A 27257-nucleotide genomic window follows, 5' to 3' on the forward strand; every position below is an offset into this window, starting at 1 on the left:
CAGTCCTTGAACTCAATCAGTGACTGAATCACTGAAGAAGTCTGAGACCCCTCCAGTCACACAGTGAGGAGGGGACGGGTAAAATGCGCCACCTCTACACTCAGCAAACAGACATCAGAGTGACTCTACACCCTGACATCCGTGTGACAGATTCCCCACTCCTGTTTATTCCTCGTTAGTTTCCCCACCTGTCACGCGAGAGAGAGGGGTTCGATTCGCCGACGGGAAGACCGTTTTCCTGCTTCAAATGAAGACAGGATTAGAATATGGGAGAGTCTAGTGTGCAAATAGCCCGCGACTGGAGAGTTTCCCGAGAACAAGGGACGGTCTGTTCAGCATTTTTTTTCAGTGTTCCATCATCGTGTCTGTACTTCAACGCCGTTCGGCGTTAAGCTCGGTGACCGAATCCTTCACTCCGAAACATTAAACCGGGGCTGCTGCTCCAAGATATGAACCCCCGCACTTTCCCACCACTCATGGCGACTCTGTCAGATTCCCTGGGTGACTGTGTGGAGAGGACTGGCAAAGGTACAGCTGAAACACTTTGGAGACAACCAAACCATGTGGTCGTGTTTACCGACGGGTTTAAAGTCACCCTGCCCCTCCCGCAGCCCCGGACCCTCCGACCAGACGCTCAAAAAGTGCACTGGAGGAAGGTTAGCTTAATGTTTGTGACGTCATTGCAGCATGTACGTAAACGCTGCGTTGCCCCACCCCTGGACCTGATTGACAGCAGAACCAAGAAGAGGGTTCGAGCTGCTGACTGGCTCAGGAGCAGTAGCGGTTGGTGGCGCTGGCAGTGAATGTGTGGGGATTGTGGGAAATAATGTAGGTTAAGGAGGGGCCCTCCGTCTGGAAAAAGATCCGGAAAATGAGGGTTCTGGTGAATGCGGGAGGAGGTTGGAATGAAGTTGAATTTACATCTGGAATCTGGATCTGGAATAATTTCAAGTGATTTGTTACGAAAGGCTGGATACTTTGGAAGGAAAAAAGACTTCAAGGTAATGTTTAAATTTGACCTGGAACAGCCTTCTTTCATCAATCCCATTAAATTAACTGCAACAACACACGAAATGCTAGAGAAACGCAACGGCAACTATGGAAAAGAGTTCAGTCGACATTTCGGACCGAGACCATTCATCAGACCTGAGTTCCTCCGGCATTGTGTATGTGTTGTTTGGATATCCAGTATCCGCACGTTTTCTCGTTTGAAATTAACTGCAGAGTTGAAATCTGCTTTAGGGAGTATAGAATGTGCTCAAACCTGAAGAGGAGGAGATGTGCCAATCGTTAAGATAAGAAACTGTGGGAAGGCTTTATTGGGTTAAAATAAGATAATATCTCTGTTTCCTGATGAAAATAGAGGTATCCGGGGTGTTAGAACTGTCACAAAGGGGTGCTGGGAACGGACCCAAATGCGAGACACAGACATTGAAGTACAAGGAACAGGACTTGACTAGAGTAGGGACGTGACAGGATTCAGACCAGGAACAGGGACAAAAACGCAGACGTGTGCTGGGGAAAGCGGGACCAGGGCTAGAAACCATGGACTAGGAGACAAGCTGGGGCCTTTGCTCTTGAGCTTGGCTGCGGGATCGTCGAGGCTTGGGTTCTTGGAGATCAGAGATAGACTCGGGACCGAACATCAACATAGAGCCGGGACTTAACCTTCGAAAAGCCAGGACTCATTTTTAAGCAACACACATCAAAGTTGCTGGTGAACGCAGCAGGCCAGGCAGCATCTCTAGGAAAAGGTACAGTCGACGTTTCAGGTCGAGACCCTTCGACAGGACTAACTGAAAGAAGAGCTAGTAAGATGTTTGAAAGTGGGAGGGGGAGGGGGGATCTAAAATGATCGGAGAAGACAGAAGCGGGAGGGATGGAACCAAGAGCTGGCATATCAGCTCTTGTCTGAATGATGACTTGGATCCTCTCCAATTCCCCTACTGAAGCAACAGCAGATGCTGTCTCGTTGGCTCTTCACACAACTCTGGAACATCTTTTCAGCAAAGATGCAAACATCTGGATGCCCTTTATTGATTACAGCTCAGCATTCAACACCATCATCCCCTCAAAACTAATCAGTAAACTCCCAGTCCTGGGCCTCAATACCCCCTTGTGAAATTGGATCCTGGATTTCCTCAGGTGCAGACCCCAGCCAGTTCAGATTGGCAAAAACATCTCCTCCACAATCTCCATCAGCACAGGAGCACCATAGGGAAGTGTGCTTAGCCCCCAGCTCTACTCGCTTTACACCTATGACTGTGTGGCTGAGTACAGCTCCAACACCGTATACAAGTTTGCTGATGACACCACTGTTGTGGGCTGTATCAAAGGTGGCGATGAATTGGCATGAAGTAGGGTGACAGAAAACTTGGTTGAGTGGCATAATAACAACAACCTCTCAATCAATGTCAGTGAGACCAAGGGACAGATTGTTGACTTCAGCAGGGGATCTGGAGGTACATGAGCCAGTAATCAAAGTACAATCAGAAGTGGAGAGAGTCAGTAACTTTAAATTCCTGTGTGTCACTCTCTCAGAGGACCGGTCCTGGACCCATCATATAAATATTACTGTGAACAAGGCATGACAGCTTTTCTACTTCCTCAGGAATCTCAGAGATTCAGCATGCCATTGAAAACTTTGTCAAACTTCTATAAATGTCTGATGGAAGGTGTGCTGACTGGCAGCATTATGAACTGGTATAGGAACACCAATGTCTTTGAGTGGAAATTCCTACAAAGCTAGTGGATTCAGCCCAGCTACATCACGGGTAAAACATTCATAACCACTGAGCACATCTACATGAAACATAGCCGTAGGGAAGCAACATCCATCATCAAAGATCCTCACCACACAGGCAATGCTCTTTTCTCACTGCTGCTATCAGGCAGAAGGTACAGGTGCCTCAGTACACGCTCCACCAGGTTCAAGAGCAGTTACTACCCCTCAACCATCAGGGACTTGAACAAAAGGGGATAGATACACTCACGTCAGGACTCTTCAGGACTCTGTTGCATGGTTATTTCATGCTCATTATTTATTGCTTTTTTTTCTGAATTTTCACTGTTTGTTTACAGTTTATAATTCCTCATATTTACAGTTCACAGTAAGTTATATTGATTTGCTAAGAATTGCCGCAGAAAAGAATCTCAGGGTTGTATGTGGTGACATGAATCTACTGTGAGAATAGATTTTACTTTGAACTAGATGGTGATATTTTCGTACCATGAGGACAACTTACTTTGGATTAAAATTTTGGCTTTGACAATATTTTTCCGTGACGCTCTTTCTTCATAAATTTTTCAGTGATCTAGTTACAAGGTTTTTACCCCAAATTATAAAAGATTATCCAACAAAAATATGCAAAATACAAACATTAAATATGTATAATGCCGCAGAGTCATATTAAAATATGAATATTACTGTCTCTAACACACTTAATTCCCGTGGGTGGGGAGGGAGTCACCGATCCCGGAAATCTCCATCTGCACCCACTCTGTTTACAATGGTGGCAAGTTTTTCAGCGGCTCCACTGATTGACAGCTCCCTCTGCCCCGCCTCCCGGGCAGCGCACTCACTGTCACGTGACACGTCGAGACAACCAATCAGTGACGGAGTGACGTCACAGATGTCCCACCTCCGTTGTTTCCTGGGGAACGGTAAATCCCGGCTGGTGGCGTCAGGACTATGGCGACGTGGGCTCGATCGTTTCGGCTCCGCTGTGGGATCCTCTTCCTACCCGCGGAACAGTGAGTGTCTGTCAGCGCCTCACTGCACCGGCTCTCTGCCTCAGGTACAATATTTAAAACATATTTGCACAGTTAGGAAAGGTTGAGAGGGATTCGGGCCTAATGCAGGCAGATGGGCCGAGTTCAGGTCGACATCTTGGTCGGCGGGGATGAGTTGTACCGAAGGGACTGTTTCATTTCTGTATAAACCAGTGACTCTGTTTTGGGAGTTAATTCCGGATGCCAGCTATTCTCTGTGTGAAATATTTACCCCTCAGATCCCCTTTGAATCTGTCTTTAAACAGTTTTGTCCGACTCTAATGAGAGGCAGTTCTTTGGCTGACAAGGCAAGTAGAACACACAACCCTGTCTACCTGTGATGCCACGTACAGGGAACTGTGTAACAATATTAGAGGCACATGCACAGGGGCTTCAGTGAGCAAGGCCCAGAGGGATATGAAACTAATGCAGGAAAGTGGGATTAGTATAGCTGTGCATGATGGGGAATATAAATGTGATGGGCCAGAGGGTCTGTTTCTATCCTGTACAACCCTGACCACAGCAGTCCTCCAATGCAGTGGGGTTTGTCAACTTCATTCTCAGCTGTGAGCTTGTTCCACTGAACCCCTTATCCTCTGAGAAGACATTTGCACTCTCCCACCATGACCAAGCTGTCAGCCATCTGTCCTAATATCACCCAGAGTACTTCACCAAATTCCTATTTCAAAGTATTGTAACTGGTGCCCAGGAAATGGGAGCATTTTGGTAGCCTTTTAAGGGTGTTTGTTCAGTACTTGACCATTAATACCTTTGTACAACAAAAATCCATCGTACTGGGTTCTGAATGTTTTAGTTGAGTCCATCCTGAAGTTCTGTGTTTCAGGTTCCCACTGCACTTTCACAGTCAGTGGTTTCTGCATGTCCATAGTGGCCATCGAGAATCTGTCTTTGCTAACTCAGCATTTGGTCTGTCTCCTACCCTGCCTTGGTGATTCAAATGCTCATCCGGATGGTTCTTAAATACCAGCCTGCACCACCCCCTCAGGCAGAGTGTTCCAGATTGTAACCTCCTGGGGAGCGAGGGCAGTTTTCCTCAGATCCTCTCTAAACCACACATTTCTCCCATTCAACTTAGTTGCACACACCGCATACTTCTGTGTATTAAATTCCATCTGCCATTTTTCCAGCTGGTCCACGTCCCATGTCAAGATTAGCAATCCTTCCTCGCTGTCCTCTGCACCCTTAACCTTGGTGTCATCTGTAAATTTGCTGATCCAGTTTAATACATTCTCATCCAGATCATTAATACAGATGGAAAATAACAATGGACCCAGCACTGGGAAGTTTAACCAGGGCAGGATGTACACAGTGAATGACAGGTTCCTGAGAAGTGTTCATGAACAGAGACTTTGTGTGTTTCTGCCTCCACTACTTCCTCTGGCGGCTCATTTGGGATACCAGCTATTCTCTGTTACATTGACTGTTCCATTTATAATAAATTACTGTGATTGCATAGTTAGACGGAGACATGATGTAAAGATTTTTACTCCTGATACATGTGTAGGATGTAAGAAATAAGGTCAATTCAATTCTCCATGCGAAATATTTACCCTCAGATCACCTTAAAACCTCCTCCCTCTCACCTTAAATCCATTCCCTTCAGTTTTAGACAGTTTTAGTCGGAAAACAGTCTCTGTCTCTCTAACCTTTATATGCCTCACATAATTTTATCCACCTCCATCAACTCACCTTTCAGATCCCCTTTAAACCTCCAATCTCTCACGCCAAAACTACTCCCTTCAGTTTTCGGAATGAGAAAACTGTTCCTTCCCTAGAAGACCCTGGGGAGTGAACAGTTTCTGCCTACCCATCTCCAGATGATTCCATTAATCCATGAAACTGTCCCCTGCACCAGATTCTCAGCCACACATTCATCAGTGGTATCTTCCTATATCTCCCTGCACTAACAAGTGTCACTGGCGGTAATATAAAGCTTAGTAATTTTAGTTTCTCTCTTCTTTCTCTATATTTACTGCACAGGGCACATCCCTCCTCCTCCCTACATTGCTATTACTAACATGCACTGTCCACCACGATGTCTGGCTGCTCAGCCTTCCATTTGAAATGTCCTGCGACTGCTGCGAGACCATCAGACCATGAAGTACAGGAGAAGAATTAGGCCATTTGGCCCCATGCAGTTTGCTGCACCATTCTGCCAGGGATCAGCAATCATGACAGATCTCTTAACCCTCTCAAATCCTCTTCCTACCCCCACCAAGAATCAAGAACCTCCACATAAAATACAGTCAAGTCACTTTTTATTGTCATTTCGACCATAAACTGCTGGTGCAGTACACAGTAAAAACAAAACAACATTCCTCCAGGACCATGGTGCTACATGAAACAACACAAAACTACACTAGACTAAGTGAGATAAGAAAAGGCGACACAGAAACTACACTGGACTACAGACCTACACGAAGTGCACAAAACAGTGCAGGGCAGTACAATAAATAATAAACAAAACAATAGCCACAGTACAGGACAAATTACAATATAATAATGATGTAGCTGTCAGTCTAGACTCTGGGTATTAAGGAGTCGGATGGCTTGGGGGAAGAAACTGTTACCCGGTCTGGTCGTGAGAGCCCGAATGCATCGGTACCTTTTGCCAGATGGCAGGAGGGACAAGAGTTTGTATGAGGGGTGTATGGGGTCCTTCACAATGCTGTTGGCTTTACGGGTGCAGCGTGTGGTGTAAATGTCTGTAATGGTGGGAAGAGAGACCCCGATGATGATCTCAGCTGTCCTCACTATCCGCTGCAGGGTCTTGCGATCCGAGACGATGCAATTTCTGAACCAGGCAGTGATGATGCAGTATCCCCAATGAATTGGCCACAGCCGTCTGTGGGGATGAATTCAGAGTCAGAACCAGAATTAAGTTCATTACCACCGGCAGGTGTCATGAAATTTGTTAATTTAGCAGCAGCAGTTTAATGCAGTACATGATAATATAGAAAGAATAAATAAATCAGTATGTGTGTATAGGGATACATATATTATGTAGATTAAAAACAGTGCAAAAACAAATAATATAGTTTAAATAATATACAGTATATAGAATACATCTATAGCAGTTTTTGAGTGTTTTAAAGTGACAAACCAAATATCTTCAAACTCCTGATAAAATGTATCCACTGTCTTGCCTTTTTTATACTGTAGCTGCATCAATATGTTGGGACCAGGTTAGTTCCTCAGAGATGTTGACACCCAGGAATTTGAGATTGTTCACTCTCTCCACTTCTGATCCTTCTCTGAGAATTGGTTCGTGTTCCCTCATCGTACCCTTCCTTCAATCAGCTCTTTTGTTTTACTGACATTAAACACAAGGTTGTTGCTGTGACATCACTCAACTAGCTGGTAAATCTTACTCCTGTATGCCCTCTCCTCTCCTTCTGAAATTCTACCAACAGCAGATTTGTAGTTGGCTTTTGAGCTATACTTAGTCACACGGTCATGGTTATAGAGGAGGTAGAGCAGTCGGCTAAGCACACATCCCTGAGGTGCACCAGGGCCAGTGTTGATCATCAGCGAAGAGAAGATATTAATTTGAACTTGAATTGACTTTATTTCTTACATCCTTCACGTACATGAGCAGTAAAAATCTTTACGTTATGTCTCCGTCTAAATGTGCAATCATAGTGATTTATAATCATTGATAATAAATAGAACAGTCAATGTAACATAGAAATGCCCTCAAATCAGCGTGAGTTAATCAGTCTGATAGGCTGGTGGAAGAAGCTGTCCCGGAGCCTGTTGGTTCTGGCTTTTATGCTGCGGTACCATTTCCTGGATGGTTGCAGCTGGAATAGATTGTGGTTGGGGTGACTCAGGTCCCCAGTGATCCTTCAGGCTCTTTTCTCACACCTGTCTTTGTAAATGTCTTGAATCATGGGAAGTTCACAACTACAGATGTGCTGGCCTGTCCACACCACTCTCTACAGAGTCCTGCGATTAAGGGAGGTACAGTTCCCATATCAGGCAGTGATGAAGCCAGTCAGGATGCTCTCAATTGTGACCCTGTAGAAAGTCCTTAGGATTTGGGGGCCCATAGCAAACTTCCTCAACCTTCTGAGGTGAAAGTAACGCTGTTGTGTCTTTTTCACCACTCAGCCTGTATGTATAGACCATGTGAGCTCAGTAATATTGATGCCGAGGAACTTAAAACTGTTTACCCTCTTAACCCCTGATCCATTGATGTCAATAGGGGTTAGCCCGACTCCATTAATCCACACATTCTGATTATCACCAGTCTGCACAGATTGTGGTCTCCCGGTTAGGAAGTTGAGGATCTAATTGCAGAGGGACCAGGTTCTGTAGTTTAGTAATCAGGACTGTGGGAATGATGGTGTTAAACACTGAGCTCTAGTCAATGAACAACATCCTGACACAGGCTTCACAGATTCACTACCTTTACTGAGGAAATTACTCCTCATCTTTGTTCTAACAGGGTGTCCTAGTATTCTGACGCTGTGCCCTGTGGTCCTAGACTGCCCACTCCATCCCAGGCCTTTCGATATTTGATTGGTTTCAACAAGATTCCCTCATTCTTCTGAAGTCCGTTGAGTACAGGCCCAGAGCCATCAAACAATCCTTGTGCATTAACCCTTTTATTGCCAGGATCATTCTTGTGAACCTCCTCTGGACCCTCTCCTATGCGAGCACGTACTTTATTAGATAAGAGGCCCAAAACAGTTGACAATACTCCAAGTGTGATCGGACCAATGCCTTATCAATCTTCAGCATTATATCCTTGCTTTTGTATTGTACTCCTCTCTAAATGAATGCTAACATGGCATTTGGCTCTTCCTTACCACCGACCCAACCAGCAAGTTTATCTTTAGGAAATTCTGCACATCTGAGACGTGCCTGACCCTGGTACCCAGGAGGCGACACACCATCGTGTCATCTCTGTTGCGGCCACAGAATCTCCTGCACATCCCCTGTACTGTGAGTCTGCTGTCATCACTGCTGTGATTGACCGTTCCTCCCGCGGAGCATCGGACCGGGGTGTCAGTACCACCGACACAACGGGCTGCTGTGCTCTGGTTCGTCATCCTCCCAGGAGTAAACAAAGGAGTGTAATTGTTTCTGAGGGTCACAGCCACAGGGAGACATTGCACTGTCTGTCTCTTCCCCTTTCCAGTCATGGTCGTGACCAAACTATTTGCAGCCTGACCTCAGGTTTGACCAACCCACTGAATCTCTGGTCTCAGCATCCTGGAAACTCTGGGTCTGTCCATCTCCAGCTCCATTTCCTTCACACGGTCAGTCAGGAGCGTTACCTCTTTCAGAACCCTGGGGTACAGTTCATCTGGTCCGGGTGACTTATGAACCCTCAGGTCTTTCAGCTTTTTGAGCACCTTTTCCCTTGTAATAATAACTGCACCTCTCTTCTCTTCCCTCACACCCTTCAGCATCTGGCACACTGCTAGTATCTTCCACTGATACAAAATACTCATTTAGTTCATCTGCCATTTCCTTGTATCCCCCCCCTCCCCGGCCATTATTATTCCTCTGGCCTCATTTTCTAGCAGTCCTTTACCCAGTCTCATCTCTCTTTTATTTTTACGTACTTGAAAAAGCTAAAACTATCCATTTTGATCATGTTTGCCAGCTTGCTTGCATGTTTCATCTCTTCCCTCTTTAGGTTGCTCTCTGTCAGCTGTTAAAGCTTCACAATCCTCTGTATTCTGAATAATTTTTGCTTGTTGTATGTCCTCCCTTTTGGTTTTACATTAGCATTGACTTCCTTGTCAGCCACGGTTGTACTATTTTGCCATTTGAGTATTTGTTTGTTTCTGGAATACATCTATCCTACACCTTCCTCATTTTCCCCAGAAACTCACACCATTGCTGCTCTGCTGCCATCCCTGCCAGCATCTCCTTCCAATTTACTTTAGCCAACTCTTCTCTCACACCACTGTAATACCTTTACTCCACTGAAACACTGCTTTGTCAGACTGTACTTTCTCCCTGTCCAATTTCAAGTTGAACTCAGTGATACTGAGACCACTGCCTCCTAAGGGTTCTTTTACCTTCAGCTCCCAGATCACCTCCAGTTTATTCAATAACACATAATCCAGTATAGGTGATCTGCTAGTAGCTCAATGACAAACTGCTCCAAAAAGCCATCTGTTCAGCATTCAGCAAACTCACTCTCTTGAGATCTGTTTCCAACCTGATTTTCCCAATCAACCTGCATGTTAAAATCTCTCATGACTCCGATGAAATCTCCCACAACATTGCCCTTTTGACCTGCCTTTTCTATTTCCTGTTGTAACCTGTGGTCCACATCCCAGAAACTGTTCAGAGGCCTGTATACAACTGCCATCAACGTCCTTTTTACACTTGCAGTTTTTAAACTCAGCTCACAAGGATTCAACATCTTCCAATCCTTTGTCACATCTTTCTACTGATTTGTTACCATTCTTCACCAGCAGAGCCACGCCATCCCCATTGCCTACCTTCCTGTCCCTCTGATACGTGTAACCTTGGGCACTTAGCTCCCAACTACAAACATTCTTCAGCCGTGATTCAGTGATGGTCACAACATTATACATGACCATCCATAATAGGGCAATAAGATTATGCATCTTATTTATGAAACTCTGTGAACTGAGATATAACAGTTTGAGTACAGCATTTGCTACCCTTCTTCATTCTGCATTCCTCATGCACTGATACTCACCCTGCTGGCTGCAGTTATGTCCTGTCATCTGCCTGCCCTTCCTGACAGTGTGACTGCATGCGATCTTTGTTTTTTTACCATCTGTCCTACCCTGAGTCCTTTCACGCCTGTTCCCACGCCCCTGCCAAATTAGTTTAACCCTCCCCAACCGCTCTAACAAACCAGCAGTATGCCCACAAGAAAACTAACCTCAGGGTTGTATATGGTGACAGAAATGTATTTTGATAATACATTTACTTTCAGCTTTGAACTTTGTAGTAGAGAGCCGGGTGTTGTACTGGTCTGTGTCCTCACTGGCCGGTGCTGTGCTCTGGCAGCTCAGTGTGCTTGGTATACAGTGTCAGTGTTTCGACAGAAGTGTGTCCTTATTACACAATTGATCTTGTCCATCCTGGAGCTTGGAAGATTCACTGGCGACCAGAATGATTTTTTCAGACTATCATTGGGCAGAGAATCATTCTGTGATTGTCGAGACTATTTGACTCATCAAGTTAATACCAACTCCTGCTACAACTTTTCCACAATCCCATTCCCCACTCTGTCCCCACAGCTCTGCAGGTCATTTCCCCTGAACGACTTGTCTAATTCCTCTTTGAACACTGGTTGTTCCTGCCACCACTCTGCTGAGTCCCATATTTCCCAAGGTGAAGTCAAGAATGTTCCCCTCCCTGGTGGACCACATATTGTTTCAGGAAACCTTCCTGAACACAAATAATGCCCCCTCCAAGCCTCAGATGATCCAGAACTGGTCGCTGCGTTACTGCAGTACTTGTATCATCCCAGTCTGAAACAGACCCATTATTCTGTCTCAGTATGATAACTGTCTTCAGTCAGTATTAACACACTTCCTTCCCAGTACTGAGCTCTGGTCTTGTGCACCAGCCTGCCATGTAGCACCTTGGCAAATGGCTCCTGAAAATCCAAAAACACCACTTCCCCAACTTCCCCTGTAAAGCCTCAAATCTCTGGTAAGTTTGTCAAACATGACTTAACATTCAACAACCCAGGTTACAGGGTCCAAAACAGGTTCCAGATGGACAGGGTGGGGAAGAGGCTTTTGGAACACTGGCCTTCAGTCAGGGCACCAAATATAGAAGCTGTGATGAGATGTTGCAGTTGTACAACATGTTGGTTTGGCTACATTTCGCAAATAGTGTTTAATTTTAGTGACCCTGCTGTATGACAGACATGATTAAGCTGGAAAGAGTGCAGAGGAGACTTGCGGGGATGTTACTGGATCTCAAAGGATTTGTGGAAAGGTGTTTTGGACAATTTTCCCTGGAATGTTGGAGAATGAGTGCTGATATTGCAGAGGTGTATAAAATCATGAGGGATATGGAGGCTGGTCAGTAAATGGAATGAGCTGCTAAGGGGAGTGGTTGAGTCAGGTACATTAAAAAGGTACTTGGACAGGTAGATGGGAAGGAAAGATTTTGAAGTATCTGGGCCAAATGCAGAGGAATGGGACAAGGAGGAGGATAACCTTGTTCATAATGTGGTGTTGAGTGGGTTACAGACACAAGCTCAGTTGGGAACTTTGGTCGTTGTGGAATCTGTGTCAATCTGACTGTAGACCCTGTTGAGTTAGTTCAATGACATTAAACTTTTCCAAACGACTTGTTATTTCTTCATAGATTATAGACTCCAGTAGCTGAAGTGAAGTTAACAAGACCACAGTTGCCTGCTTTTCATCTTCCACCCTTCTTCAACAATGGTTTTCAACTCCACTGGAACCTTTCTGTAACACAGTGAGTTTTGACAAACTTCAATGTCTCTACTTTCTCTCCAGACTTCCTGTGAAAGCCTCCAGTGCAGGTCGTTGGGACCTGGTAAAGTTTGCTTTTAGTCCCATTAGTTTCTCCCTTGTGATGGCGATCGTTACACATTATGGCACAATGTTGAAATGTCACCGTTAGATATCTGTGGGATGGTTGTTGTGCCCCACTGTGAACACTAATGCAAATTATTGAGTTAACATCTCTGCGTGTTCCTTGTTACTTTTAGCTTTTATCTCATCACTGCTTCCTAGAAAATTCCTGATTCTCTTGTCTACCACCAGCCCTTGCCTCTTTGTATGTTCTTTGATTTAATATTTCCTTGAATGCCTTTGACCAGACCTCAGGATCTTGAGGCCACTCCTCCCCATGTCTTCTTTCCCTTCCTCGTTCATCATCATTCTCCCTACATATAAAGTGCCTTTGAAAAGTATTCACACCCCTTGGAAGTTTTCATGTTTTATAGTTTTACAACATTGAATCTCAGTGGATTGAATTTGGCTGTTTTGAAACTGAACAATGGAAAAAGACTCTTGTGTCAGAGTGAAAACAAATCTCTACAAAATGCTCTCAATTAATTACAAATCTAAAACACAAAATAATTGTCTGTTTAAGTATTCATCCCCATTAATATGACACACCAAATCATCAGTAGTGCAACCAATTAGTTTTCGATGTTACATAATCAGTTAAATGGAGATGACCGTGTGCAGTCAAGGTGTTTCAATTGATTGTAGTAATAGTACACCTGTAAGTGGAAGGTCGAACTGCTGGTGAGTCAGTATCCTGGGAGAAACTACACCGTGAAGACAAATCAACACTCCGAGCTGCTCTGCAAACAGGTAATTGAAAAACACAAGCCAGAAAATGGATACAGGAATATTTCCAAGTCACTGAATGTCCTTGGAGTATAGTTAAGTCACTCATCCAGAAGTGTGAAGAATATGGCACAGCTGTAGATCTGCCAAGAGCAGGCTATCCTCAAAAACTGAGTGGCCATGCAAGAAGGGGCCAGTGAGGGAGGCCACCAAGAGACCTATGATAACTCTAGAGGAGTTACAAGCTTCAGTGGTGGGAGAGATTGTGCATACATCCACTGTTGCCCGGGTGTTTCACCAGTCGCAGCTTTACGGGAGAGTGGCAGAGAAAAGGCCACTGTTGAAAAATGCTCTCATGAAATCTTGCCTGAAGTTTCCCAGAATTGTGGGGGACTCTGAAGTCAGTTGGAAGAAGATTCTGTGGTCTGACAAAAACAAAATTGAACTTCTTGACCATCACAAACACTAAGTTTGGAGTAAGCTAAACACCGCACAACATCAAAAACACACCATCCCTACCGTGAAGTGTGGTGGAGGCTGCATCATCCTGTGGGTATGCTTCACTGCAGCAGGCCATGAAAGGCACGTAAAGGTAGAGGATAAAATGAATGCAGCAAAATACAGGGAAATCCTGGAGGAAAACCTAATTCAGTCTTCAAGAGAACTGCGACTTAGAGGAGAAAATTAATTTTCCAGCAAGACAATGACCGCAAACATAAAACCAAAGCTGCACAGGAATGCCTTAAAACAACAAAGTTAATGTCCTGGAGTGGCTTTGTGAGAGTCCTGACCTCAATCCAATTGAGAATTTGTGGCTGGACTTGAAAAGATCTGTTCACTCACCAACCCATGCATTCTGACAGAGCTTCAGCAGTTTTGTAAAGGAGAATGAGGAAAATTGCAGTGTTCAGATGTGCAAAGCTGATAGACGCCGATCCATCCACACAGACTCAACTGTAAACACTGTCAAAGGTGCATCAACTAATTACGGATTTGAAGGAGATGAATACTAATGCAATGAATTATTTTTTGTTTTATATTTACAATTAATTTAGATCACTTTGTGGAGATCTGCTTTCACTTTGACACCGTGGAGTCTTTTCTGTTGATCAGTGTCAAAAAGGCAAAATTAAATCCATTGCAAAACAATAAAACATAAAAACTTCTAAGGAGATTGAACATTTTTTATAGGCACTGTATCCACTCCTTCACCAGCACGTTATGAACAAATCCACCCTGCTCCTTTCCATTTTGCCGATTCCGTGTGGAACATTGAATACAGTGGAAGGTCGAATTCCCAGTTCCAGTCTCTGTAACCATGTCCCTGCAATAGCTTTTAGATCAAACATATTCGACAGTACACAATATGGGACAGATGGCAACCTGCCCTTCGACCCACAATATCTGCACCAATCATGATAATGATCAGACTTTATAAACCTGGGGAGGCCTCATTGGTGTATTGTGAGCAGTTTTGGGCCCTTTACCTTAGGAAGGATGAGCTGAAATTGGGTGGGTTTCAAAGGACGTTCTCCAGTTTGATTCCTGGATGAAACAGCTTGTCATATGAAGAGCGTTTGATGGCTCTGGGCTTGTTTTCTCTGGAATTTCTGAACAATGAGGGGTGGCCCATTTGAAACCTATCAAATGGTCAAAGGCAGTGATAAAGTGGATGTGCAGAAGATGGGACTGTATAATATCAGAGGACATAGCCTCAGAATAGAGGATCGTCCTTGTAGAATGTGGAGATGGGGAATTTCTTTAGCCAGGGAGTGGTGAATCTGTAGAATTCATTGCCAAAGGAAGCTGTTAAGCCAGGACTTTATGTATATTTAAGGCGGAGGTTGATAGATTCTTGATTGGTCAGAGTATGAAGGGATACAGGGGAAAGGCAGGAGACTGGGGCTGAGAGGAAAAATGGATCAGCCACAATGAAATGTCGGAGCAGACTTGATGGGCCAAATGGTCTAATTCTGCTCCTATACCTTAGTCTGTATTATCTCCTCAAAAACCTCAATCAATTTTATCATGTGTGATCTGCCACAGAAAATCATGCTGATTGTCCCTTAACAGGCCATGCCTTTCCAAATGTGCATAAATCCTGTACCTCAATATCCTCCCCAGTAGCTTCTCTACCACTGAAATGAGGCTGCCTTGCCTATAGGTTCCTGGATTCTTGTTATTTCCCTTCTTAATCAAAACTGCAACATTTGCAACACTCCAGTCCTGTGGGACCTCACATGTTGTGATCGAGGACACATAGATCCTTGTCAAATCCCCAGCAATCTGCTCGCCTGCTTCCTTTACTATTGTAGGATATATGCCTTCAGGCCTGGAGTGTTATCCACTTTATTGATTTTCAGACGTCCCAGCACAACCTCCTCCTTAATCTCAACATGTCTCTGCACGTTAGCATGTCTCACTCTGTTTTCATTGCCATTCAATTCCTTCTCATAAATACTAACACAACGTACCCATTTAGTACCTCAGCCACTTGGTCTGACTTCAACCACATCATTCCTCCTTTAATCTTGAGTTGACCTTTCCATTCTCTGGTTATCCTCGTTTTATTAATACAAGTCACAAGGCCTTGGGATTATCTTTAGTCCCACTTCACAAGGACCGGTTGTGGCCCCGATTTGGCCTTTCCTATCATCTGCTTTAGCATTTCCCTGCTATCGTTATATTCCAAAGGTACCCAGTCTGACTTTAGCTTCACAAACCTTACATATCCTTCTGTCTAAATTTAGGATCTCTGTGCTCATCCAAAGTTCCCTTCCGCCTCCTCACTCCTCACCGAACATGCTGATCCTGAACTCAGAGTTGCTGCTCTTTAAACAACTCCCACATATCAGATGTGGACTTGTCTGACAGTGGCTGCTCCCGATCAATGCCCCTTGGCTCCTGTCTTCCTCCGTCCTGACTTGTCCTCCTGCAAATTAGTACTTTCATACAAGATCTAATTTTATTCTACTCATAAGTTTTAAAAAAAAAGTTGTGATCACTGTTCCCAAAATGTTCACTGACTCTTGGCTGTTAGCTGGCCTGGCTCGTTTCTCAAAACTAATTCCTGTATGTTCTCAACTCTGGTTGGGCCCTGTACATAATGTTCCAAACACTCCTCTAATTCACTGAACAAATCTTGCGCATCTAAGTATTAAGCAAGATCCAGTCAATTCTAGGGAAGATGAAGTCGCTCACTATGACAACCCTGTTGTTCTGCACCTCTCCATAAGCATCAACATATCCGATCCTCCACCTCCCGGTGGTTATTGGGGGCCAATACGATAATCCCATCAGTGTAACTGCAGATCGCCTCTGTAAATGAGCCTTCCAGTTTGCTGTGACATTCCCAGTGGGGTAACCTCTGCATCTTTTAACCGCAACCCCCATCCCCAGTCACATGTAAAACAATCAAACCCAGGAATGTTGAGCTGCCAGCCCTGTCCGTCTGACAACATTAACACTCCTAATGTTGAAATAAACTCATTTCAGCCGATCAGTCCCACCATGTTTATTAGCCTGACATTGGCTCTCGTTCTTTTCAGACTGTCTTGTCATACATACATTCTCCCACTTGCTACTCTAGTTCAAACTCTGCCAAGTGACACCATCAAACCTCCTGGCGAAAATGTTGGTTCCCGTCCGGTTCAGATGCAAATGGTCTCGTTTCTCCTGGTCTCCCACCTGCCTGGAAGAGAGCCCATTGATCCATGAAGACCTCCCTCCCGCATCAGTTCCTCAGCAACATATTAAACTGCATGAAATATCGATTTCCCACCCCACAGCCACATGCTTTGAATCGTAATACAATCCTGGAAGTCCTGATTTTTGTTAACCTTGTTCCCGAAAATCACTGTGCAGGACCTCATCCCTGCTCGTTCAAACCCTTCCGTGTAGCATGAAGGCGGCTCCCCGGAAACATATTGGCTCCCACCCTCCTTGGACCCGTCTCTCGTTTCCCTTGAGACCCAATGACCCTTGTACCTGAAGACCCACCCACCTCGCAACTGCTCCTCAGCCACCACTTTACCTGGGCTTTAGAAGATCCCAGAAGCCATAATCATTGTCATACTTTATTGATCCCGGGGGAAATTGGTTTTTGTTACAGTGGCACCATAAATAATAGTATTAGAACCATTAATAATTTAAATAGTAATATGTAAATTATGCCAGTAAATTATGAAATAAGTCCAGGACCAGCCTATTGGCTCAGGGTGTCTGACCCTCCAAGGGAGGAGTTGTAAAGTTTGATGGCCACAGGCAGGAATGACTTCCTATGACGCTCAGTGCTGCATCTCGGTGGAATGAGTCTCTGGCTGAATGTACTCCTGTGCCCACCCAGTACATTATGTAGTGGATGGGAGACATTGACCGAGATGGCATGCAACTTAGACAGCATCCTCTTTTCAGACACCACCGTGAGAGAGTCCAGTTCTATCCCCACAACATCACTGGCCTTACGAATGAGTTTGTTGATTCTGTTGGTGTCTGCTACCCTCAGCCTGCTGCCCCAGCACACAACAGCAAACATGATAACACTGGCCACCACAGACTCGTAGAACATCCTCAGCATCGTCCGACAGATGTTAAAGGACCTCAGTCTCCTCAGGAAATGGAGACGGCTCTGACCCTTAGAAAAGCGCAGTCTATATATCTGGTTATGTATCCTGTTCCTGTATGTGACCGGTCTTTCATTTCCCTGGCGATCCAGAGGAACAATTGTTCTAATGAATTAACCCTCTCATCACTGGAAGTGACTGCACCCTCGCCCACCAACTGCTGTGTGTGAGGGCGCTCGCACTGGTCAAGGATCCGGGGAGGGACAGACCGAGGTCCTCGGGGATTTGCGGAATGGAAAAGCACTTTCTATAATTTAAAGCAGGAGAATCGGCAAATTCCCAGAAATCCTCCAGTATGTATGTGATGTGTGAGGGAGTTTTGTTTTTCGCTGGAGCGCTTTGTGTCGGATGAATCGTTGGAAATTGGCGGTTGTGGTAAAGTGAAGGCGGAGCTGGACGATGAGAGGCCGCTCTCGGCTCTGTCCGTCACTCTGACTCTGTCTCCTCCCCTCCCCGCCTCTGTCTCTCTGCGCGTTTCTCGGGCAGGTCGGGGCGCTGTGTATAAAAGGAGACAGCAGCAGGCAGTTTGTCAGTGAGCAGCGACCTGAGTGAAGCAGCATCATGTCTGGCAGAGGGAAAGGAGGCAAAGGACTGGGCAAAGGCGGAGCCAAGCGGCACCGTAAAGTGCTCCGTGATAACATCCAGGGCATCACCAAACCGGCCATCCGCCGTCTGGCTCGCCGTGGCGGCGTCAAGCGGATCTCGGGTCTGATCTACGAGGAGACCCGTGGGGTGCTGAAGGTTTTCCTGGAGAATGTGATCCGGGATGCGGTCACCTACACTGAACACGCCAAGCGCAAGACGGTCACTGCCATGGATGTGGTTTACGCTCTGAAACGCCAGGGCCGCACTCTCTATGGCTTCGGCGGCTGAAAAACTCCCACTTCCTCCCGAGCACAAAACAAAGGCTCTTCTAAGAGCCACCCACCGCCTCACAGACGGAGCCGTATCCACAACATTTTAATTATTTTTATCGATATATTCAGCTGTGTTACATTTGAAACAGATTAATCGGTTCCGCTTGAAATATTCCTGCGAATCTGCCTTTCCAGTCGGTGATTACTTCAGAACCTCTGAACGCATTAAGATCGATCTTAATCCTCTTATCCGTCTCGAACAGAAATCAGTTCAGTCGTTTAGAGAAACGATTCCAGAATTATGAATTCAAATCTTAACTCTAATTAGATATTAAATTCATTAAAAGAAACTGACATTGTATAATCCTTGATACAATTAATGGTAAATAATTTTAAAAGTAGTCAAGCACCGTTGCTGGGTGCTCTGAATTGGCGGGCAATTTGAAATTAATCCTGCGCCAATCACACTGTATTCTGATCCGATGAAGTCCGACCGCCAGTAAATTCCTGGAGATCCTTCACTATGACGTGGTGTGTTTCTCTCTCTCTCTGGAGCTCTGTGTTTCGGAAAAACCGTTGGAAATTGCCGGGTGTATTAAAGTGAAGACAGACCTGGCGGAGGAGAGGCCGGTCTCGGCTCTGTCCGTCACTCTGACTCTGTCTCCTCCTCTCCCCGCCTCTGTCTCTCTGCGCGTTTCTCCGGCAGGAGAAGTGGCAGAGGATTGGAGGATGGGTTATGTTATGCAGTAATTTAGAATCGAAGGAAAACTAAACACAAGAAACTGTGCAGATGCTGATGGAGGGTCTCGGCCTGAAACGCCGGCTGTTTACTCGCTGCCTGGCCTGCTGAGTTCCTCCAGCATTGTGTGTGTGTCGCTGCAAGGAAAAGCCCGGGAGCTTCAGACTGGTGAGACCGTGTCTGGAAGGAGAGACCACGTGATCCAGGGCACTGGGTACAATATCGGCCTGGTGGTCGGAGAAAGAGTCATTATTTAGACTGGAGACCTGTGATCAATAGTCTGGCACCGGGATTCGAGTCAAGTCTGCTGTTGCTAAAGACTCGGCTGACAATGTCAACGTCCGGCTCAGCAAATCTGCCGATGTCAGTAAAGTTGGTGATATCGTTGGTGATATAACATTACAACAGGATGGTGATCAATGAGGTCAGTGATTTGAGGAATGACAGATAAATGTGAGATGTTCCATTGTCATTGACGAACCAGGGCAGAACTGCCGTGGGGAATGGTCTGTCCCTGGGAGTGCTGTAAAACAGAGATATCGGGGTGTAGATATCGAATTCCTTCAGAGTGTAAACACAGGTCGGCAGGACGGTGAAGAAGCTGTTCGCTACACTCGCATTCATCGGTCAGAGTATCGGGCACTGGACTGTGACGTCACATTACAGCTCTACCAGCCTCGGGGAAACTACTCTCGGAGCACGGAGTACAGTTATAGTTGCCCTGGGATCAGAGGGTGACATGAAACTGGAGAGGGTGCAAAAGGGATTTAACAGGAGGCTGGATAGGCCAGGACCTTTCTCACCAGAGTGTATGTGACATTAGAGAGGTGAGAAAATAATGGCAGTCATTGATACGGTCAATAGTGAATCTGTTATCTCCAGGGATATGGGGTTGGAAGCGAGAGATTACAGGTATAAAGTGAAAGAGGGAAGTTTTAAATGGGATCCTGAGGAACAGGTTTTATACACAGAATGTGCTGTTTACATGGAACAAACTACCCCAAGTGGTGGTATAGTTGGGCACAGTTGCAATATCTCTTGGACTGTGGAGAAGGAAGTTTCACAGGGACATGGGCCAAATGCAGGCACCTGACAATGGTTTTGTTTGGCCACTTGGTCAGCATGGATGTGTTGGACTGAAGGGCCTGTTTCTGTGCTGCATAACTCAGTGACTATGTCTGCTGCTGTGGCAGAGCGGGAGGGACAGTGTCAGTAGTGAGAAGGTTTGAGGGATGTAGACAGGAGAGTGAATGGTTGAGAATGTGACAGATGGAACAGAGTGTGGGGAAATATGAGATCACCCAACCTCATTAGCATACTGTTCCGGGCGCTGCCTATTTAATTCGTGCTCCGAGTCAGTTCTGCTTCTTCAGGGTCTGAAACCGACGGAAGAAATGCCTGAGCCAGCGAAATCCGCTCCGAAGAAGGGCACCAAGAAAGTTTTGTCCAAACCAGCAGGCAAGGCAGGGAAGAAGCGCAAGAGGCTGAGAAAGGAGAGTTACTCCATCTACATCTACAAAGTGATGAAGCAGGTTCACCCCGATACTGGCATCTCCTCCAAGGCCATGAGCATCATGAACTCGTTCGTCAACGATATCTTCGAGAGAATCGGGGGCGAGGCTTCCCGCCTGGCCCACTACAACAAGCGGTCAACCATCACCTCACGGGAGATCCAGACCGCCGTGCGCCTGCTGCTGCCCGGGGAGCTGGCCAAGCACGCCGTGTCCGAAGGGACAAAGGCGGTAACCAAGTACACCAGCTCCAAGTAAAGCTCTCCAGTGCGATGATCGAAAACAAAACGGCTCTTTTAAGAGCCACTCACAATTTCACTAAGAGGGTTGTACTAAAATTTAGACATTAAATTGCACACATTTTATGTCTTGTGTCTTTTACAAGAGCTAAGGTAGGGTTGGAGTATCCGGTTCATCTCCGTATAATCCCGGTGTTTTACATTCCTCCCACTGCACGTACACGGACTTGTTACCTTCAAATCCTCACCAGTCCGTCCCCACCGGTATCCATGACGAGCGGAGGATTGCTGCCTTTGCTGTTTTAGCTGTGGGTTCTGGAGTTTGTTAGTTACAGTTGGGTAACTTCTCTGAATATTATTTCAATGCGAGGCCTGAACGAGTTCATGATTGTTTCATAGAACATTTTTAAATTGCAAACTAGCCGCTGGTCACAGTTTGAGAAGAGCCGTTTGTCCATAACCTGATAACGTTTACACAGTGACCGACCGCGGGCAGAAGCAGAGGTCAGTTTTACTCGGTTCCGTTGCTGGTTGAATGAAATCAGAGAATTGAGTTCCCAGACATTTCAATATCAACTACACTTGCATTAAATGTGCTCGGTTTCAGTAACGGGGAAATGCGAACACTCAGTCGTCAAACAGATCAGCAATTATTTAATTTCTGATTAAATTTGAACAAGAGATTTATTTTCTGGCGGGCTTTTTCGAAATTTCAGTGTACTTTGGGGAGGAGACGGTTACTTTCTGCGCTTCTACCTTTACGGACTGCTGATTGGTGATTAAGGCAGTTCTTCGATTGGGACGTTTCTCTTCACCAATGAGAATAAGTAAATTTACACCAATCACAAACATCAGTTTGCATTCTCAAAGAAGGTATAAAAAGGGCGAGTTGGGGCGGGGCGAACATTCTTTCATTCTCAGTGGAGCAGTTGTTGTGATTGTGGAAATGTCTGGACGTGGAAAAGGCACCGCTGGCAAAGTTCGGTCCAAAGCCAAATCTCGCTCGTCCCGGGCTGGACTGCAGTTCCCGGTCGGCCGGGTTCACAGACTCCTAAGAAAGGGCAACTATGCTGAGCGGGTGGGTGCCGGAGCCCCGGTTTATCTGGCTGCTGTGCTCGAGTATCTGACAGCAGAAATCCTCGAATTGGCCGGCAACGCGGCCCGGGACAATAAGAAAACCCGCATCATCCCCCGGCACCTGCAATTGGCCGTCCGCAACGACGAGGAGCTCAACAAGCTGCTGGGAGGGGTGACTATCGCTCAGGGCGGTGTGTTACCCAATATCCAGGCCGTGCTGTTGCCCAAGAAAACCGGCGGTGCCAGTAAGTGAAGCGAAGTAAACTGAACCTATTTACCCAAAGGCTCTTTTCAGAGCCACTCACAGTGTCTGTGGAAGGGCTGAGCAGCGGATGATTTCCGTTCAGAGTAACCGGGCAGTGTATCTGTCACAGCCCCGACAGTTCTCTCTCCGTCACGTTTTTTTTTCGCGAAGTAAACCGATATCTACCTGCACAGAAATCGGTCCGCTTCGGTCCTGACTCATTTCCCCTCTCTGCCGGCTCAATGGAGCTCTCTCCCCTTGCGGAGAGTCAGTGGGTTCGCTCGGCCCAGGGTCATGAAATGAATTTCCAGAGTCAGCCCCCCGGACGGAGAATTTAATCTCCGATCATTGAACGATTCCGCTCTTCATGACTGAAACCGCGTTGTCTGGGTTTCACATTGCGGGTTGACCCGGGACCGTTCCGGTGTGCAGCAGGCGGGAACATCGCCTGTTCATTGCTTCATGAGAATTCCCACCGCCTCACAGAACAATAATATCTGCTGCTTTACATTTATCTACAAAACTATATTTACCCTGTTGGAACTGACAGTATTTACTGGAAATCTCGTCCACCCAGGTCTCTGAAATATAAATGAATATTTTGCGAGAGAGTTTGGTCAGATCTCCCGAGAGGCTCCCTCTGTGAGGCGGTGGGTTGCTCTGAGAACAGACTTTGGTTTGTTGGGTGGGTGGGTGGGTCGAGGGCTCCAGCACCGAAGGACCCGTCACTTGTCGAGTCTGATTTCCCACAAAGAGGTTCAGTGTTGCCCTGTCTCTGGTAGGAACTTCGAAATACTGATTGAGAAAAATCTCCTGGGCACACTGAATAAATTCTGATCCACCAAACCCTTGGCATTACGGCTGTCCCAGTCAGCGTGAGAGAAGTTGAAATGTCCCTCTATTACAACCTTGTTGACTCCTGATATTTGATGACCAATAATACAATCCCATCAAAACCCTAGAACACCACAGCACAGTACAGGCCTTTCAGCCCTCGATGTAGTGCCGACCCATAGATTCCTTTCAAAAAAGTACTAAACCCACACTACTCCGTAACCCTCTATTTTTCTTTCATCCATGTGCCTGTCCAAGAGGCTCTTAAATTACCCCTCATGTTTTAGCCTCCACCACCGTCCCTGGCAAGTCATTCCAGGCACCCACAACCCTCTTTAAAAAAAGAACTACCCCTGATGTCTGCCCTAAACTTCCCTCCCTTGACTTTGTCCATATGCCCTCTGGTGTTTGCTATCCCTTCCTTACTTCAATATTATTGGGACAATCTCCAAGTACCACTGAGATGTTCTCCCTGATCAAGCACATCTCTCCCTCCTCTTCCCTGCACTCCATCATACCTGTAGCATTTGTACTGTGAAATGTCACAGGTATTTGTAGCATTTGTTGCCCCTCACACAACCATTTATCGTTCGGGATATAACACTCCAGCCTCGTGCATGAATCCATGCCCAGAGGCCATCTGCTGTTCATAAACACAGGACAGTACAGGGGTGGCACTTTGGCCCTTCTCTACATATTCCTGTGCCTGTCTAACATTTCCTTAAATACTCCTGTGTTCTCTGCCTGTACCACCACCCCTGACAGTGCATTCAAAACCTCCACTACTCTGTTTTCTTCACTTCCTTCCTCTGACCTTAAATACATGTCAACTAGTAGAAGGCAATTCACTCCTGTGAAAAGTATTGCTAGCTATCTACACCAACTATGACCTGCAAAATTCTATAAATTTCTATCAACTCGCTCCTGAGCCGATGCCACGACAGAAAAAAAGCTTCAGCATGTCCAGCCTCTCCTCACCGCACACCACCTCCAGACCAGACATCCTGGTAAACCACCTCTGCACCTGCTCCACAACCTCCACACGCTTCCAATAATGAGGTGACCAGAACTGAGCACTGTACTCTCAATGTGGCCTCACCAGCTTTTAGAAACCTGTAACATAATGTCCTGGTGCTTGAACTCAATGCCTTGCCTGATGAAGACAAACATGTCATACACGACTTCACCTCCCTGTCAACCTGTGCTCGCAGTTTCAGTGAGACTGTATGCATGGACCCCAACATCCTTCTCTTTGTCAATACTGTCAATGTTCCTGCCATATCAGCAACCGTTCGATATCCTGCTGTATCGTTTGGAACTCTTCTGTGCAATGACAGTGCCACCAGTCTGTGTGCCATCTGCCAACTTACTCACCTACACAACCACATCTTTTATCCACATCATTTATATCACGAACAACCGATATCCCAGTACAAACGTCTCTGGTTGACGACTCATCACAGACCTCCACCCAGAACAGGACCCATGCACCACTAACCACTCCCTTCCATGGGAAAGACAATCAGCCACATCACTGTGGACCCATCCTAAACTCCTTGTTGAGCCTACCATGTGGGACCTTGTCGAACACCTCACCCTGTTTGATTTCAGCTTCCTAAACCTTACAAATGCTTTTTCCTCCTCCTTGACTAAATTAATTTCCTCTCTCATCATCCAAGGTTCCTCTACCTTGCTGACTTTGACCCTCCCTCTCACTGGAACAAACTGGCCCTGAAACACTGTGCAGCTGGTCTTTAAAAAAACTCCATGTCAGATGTGGATTTGCCTCAAAATCCATCCTTACAGCATTACTGTGCATGACATCAAACTCAGCTTCAATCTCTCCATTCAGTGACTGGTGTTCCGGTTCACATCCCCCTGTCAATCTCGTTTCAGCCTTCCCAGGGAGCAGCGATGAACCTCATGATACTGACCCGCCTCCAGTGAAGGTGCAAACCATCCCTCTTGTACAGGTCACCAGAAGAGGTTCCAATGATCCAGAATCCTGAAACCTGCCCCTGCACCAGCTCCTCAGCCACACATTCATCTGCTCTAACTTTCTGTCCCTAACACCACTACCACACAGCACTGGGATTTACCCGGAGATTACAACCCTTCAGGTCCCGCTCTTTAACTTCTTCCCTAACTCTCTATATTCACTGTGTGGCACCTCTTCCCTCTTCTGCCTGTCTGTTAGAAACTGACATCAACCACCACCTCCAGCTCAATGAACACTGACCCCCCGGTTCTGTATCTGCTCTGAGACGTCCCTGACCCTGGCGCCAGGGAAGCAACACACCATCCAGAATCTCTCACTGACCTCCACCAACTCATCTATCCATTTACCCAGAACGATCACCCTGGCTGACGGCCCTCACCCCGTAAGCTTCAGAGCCAGTCTCAGTGACAGGACATCCCCCAGCAGTAGCAAAAAGAGGTTCAGTGTTGCTGAGGGGAATGGCCACAGGAGCTTGCTGTACTGAGGGCCTGTTCCCGTTACCTCTCCTTGCAGTCACTCAGCTACCTGCTGCCTGTACCTCAGGAGAGACCACCTCACTGAAACTCCAATCTGTAATGCACTCAGTGCCCTGTCTGGTCCTCTGTATGTCCATCTTCAGCTCCACTTCCTTCATACAGTCAGTGAGGAGCTGGATCTGGGTGCACATCCCACGGTGTAGTCCTCAGGGACACTGAGAGTCTCCTTTGTATCACAAGGCCCACAGGGTGAACACACAAGTGCCCCAGCTGATTACTCCACTGTCCTCATTCTGAAAGTAAAGTAGGAAAGCACAACTTCTCAGATCTTAACAGTCTGTCTTTTCAGCCTCCTCTCACTGAAGCCTCTCAAGCAAACGCTTCAACTCCCCAGCGTTACATTAAATCTTGCCTCATCGTTGTGGGCCAAGGGACCTGTCCTGTACTGTTCTATGTTCTTCTACCTATGTACTAAATTTTAGACATAAGTGTTATGGGGAAAGGCTTTTCACTGTCTGTGCTAATAACACCCCTCACAATCTGGCACACCCTCTCAGATTCTGCTCCTTTCTGAGGAAAGGAAACTCAAGCCATCCAATCTCACATCATTGATTGGAAGGGGACACTAGCAGGGATGACGGCAGAGTTGCAGTGGCTCGAATTTCTGGGAAAAAGTTGGATGGTGCAGGACAGATAGTTCCCTTGTAGAAGTAGTAGTATTCTACAGTCAGGATAATGCAGATTTGACAATGGAAATCTTTATCCAACATATAAGCCAAAGACAAAATTAGAGCGAAAATTAGTGGGAAGTTAAGAGAACTAGGAAGCTTTTTAAAACCAACAAAGTCAACTGAAAAGCCATAACGAGGGGTAAAAGATGGAATACAAAGGTCAGCTAGCCAATAGTAGTAAAGAGGATACCAAACATTTACTCAGATATATGAAGAGCAAAATGGAATTGAGAGTTGATATCAGAGCGCAGAAAGCTGATGCTGGAGAGGTAGTAACATGGTTCAGGGAAATGACAGACAAACTGAGTAAGTATTTTGCATCAGTCTTCACTGTGGATGACAAAAGCAGTATGCTGGAAGTTCAAAAGAGTCAGAGGGCAGAAGTGAGAGAAGTAGCCATTACGAGAAGGTGTTTGTGAACCTGAAAGATCTGAAGGTAGATAAATCACCGGGACCAGATTGTCTACAACAGTGCTATGAAAGTGCTGCTTGAAGAGATTGGGGAGGCATTTGAAATGATTCTCCAAGAATCACTGGATCCTGGCATGGTTCCAGAGGACAGGAAAATTGCAAATGTCAGTCCACTCTTAAAGAAGGGAGGGAAGCAGAAGCTAGAAAATCACAGGCCAGTTAGTCTGACCTCAGTGATTGCAGAGATGTTGAAGTTGATTGTTAAGGCCGTGTTTTGGGGGTACTTTAAGGCACATGATAAGCTGTAGTCAGCATGGTTTCCTTGAGAGAAAATCTTGGCTGCCAAATGTGTTGAAATTCTTTGAAGAAATAACAAGCAGGATAGACAACGGAGAATCAGTGGATGTTGTTTATTTGGATTTTCAGTAGACATTTGACAAG

At 45.9% G+C, this 27257-nt stretch overlaps 4 protein-coding genes and 1 long non-coding RNA gene across 5 annotated transcripts in view; 4 read left to right on the top strand and 1 right to left on the bottom strand.

Moving 5' to 3' along the window:
- LOC140189013 (uncharacterized) overlaps nucleotides 1-27257 on the bottom strand; it is a 1003756-nt gene that overhangs the window by 720016 nt on the left and 256483 nt on the right. The gene's annotated exons all lie outside the window — the stretch shown is intronic.
- Nucleotides 3669-27257, top strand: part of LOC140189125 (uncharacterized) — a 56939-nt gene continuing 33350 nt past the window's right edge. Inside the window, exons 1-2 of the long non-coding RNA XR_011883456.1 lie at nucleotides 3669-3797; nucleotides 12118-12231. This is a non-coding gene — a long non-coding RNA (uncharacterized lncRNA). The remainder of the gene's footprint in view (nucleotides 3798-12117; nucleotides 12232-27257) is intronic.
- LOC140189112 (histone H4) lies at nucleotides 18245-18919 on the top strand. The gene has a single exon (XM_072245818.1). It carries the CDS (start codon nucleotides 18260-18262, stop codon nucleotides 18569-18571), a length of 312 nt encoding a protein of 103 aa, XP_072101919.1. The 5' UTR covers nucleotides 18245-18259; the 3' UTR covers nucleotides 18572-18919.
- LOC140189048 (histone H2B 1/2-like) lies at nucleotides 20689-21063 on the top strand. The gene has a single exon (XM_072245743.1). It carries the CDS (start codon nucleotides 20689-20691, stop codon nucleotides 21061-21063), a length of 375 nt encoding a protein of 124 aa, XP_072101844.1.
- LOC140189161 (histone H2AX-like) lies at nucleotides 21991-22374 on the top strand. The gene has a single exon (XM_072245858.1). The coding sequence runs from the start codon at nucleotides 21991-21993 to the stop codon at nucleotides 22372-22374; it is 384 nt and encodes a 127-aa protein (XP_072101959.1).

This window comes from Mobula birostris, chromosome 28 (assembly GCF_030028105.1).
Source record: "Mobula birostris isolate sMobBir1 chromosome 28, sMobBir1.hap1, whole genome shotgun sequence".
Taxonomy (NCBI): Eukaryota; Metazoa; Chordata; class Chondrichthyes; order Myliobatiformes; family Myliobatidae; genus Mobula; species Mobula birostris.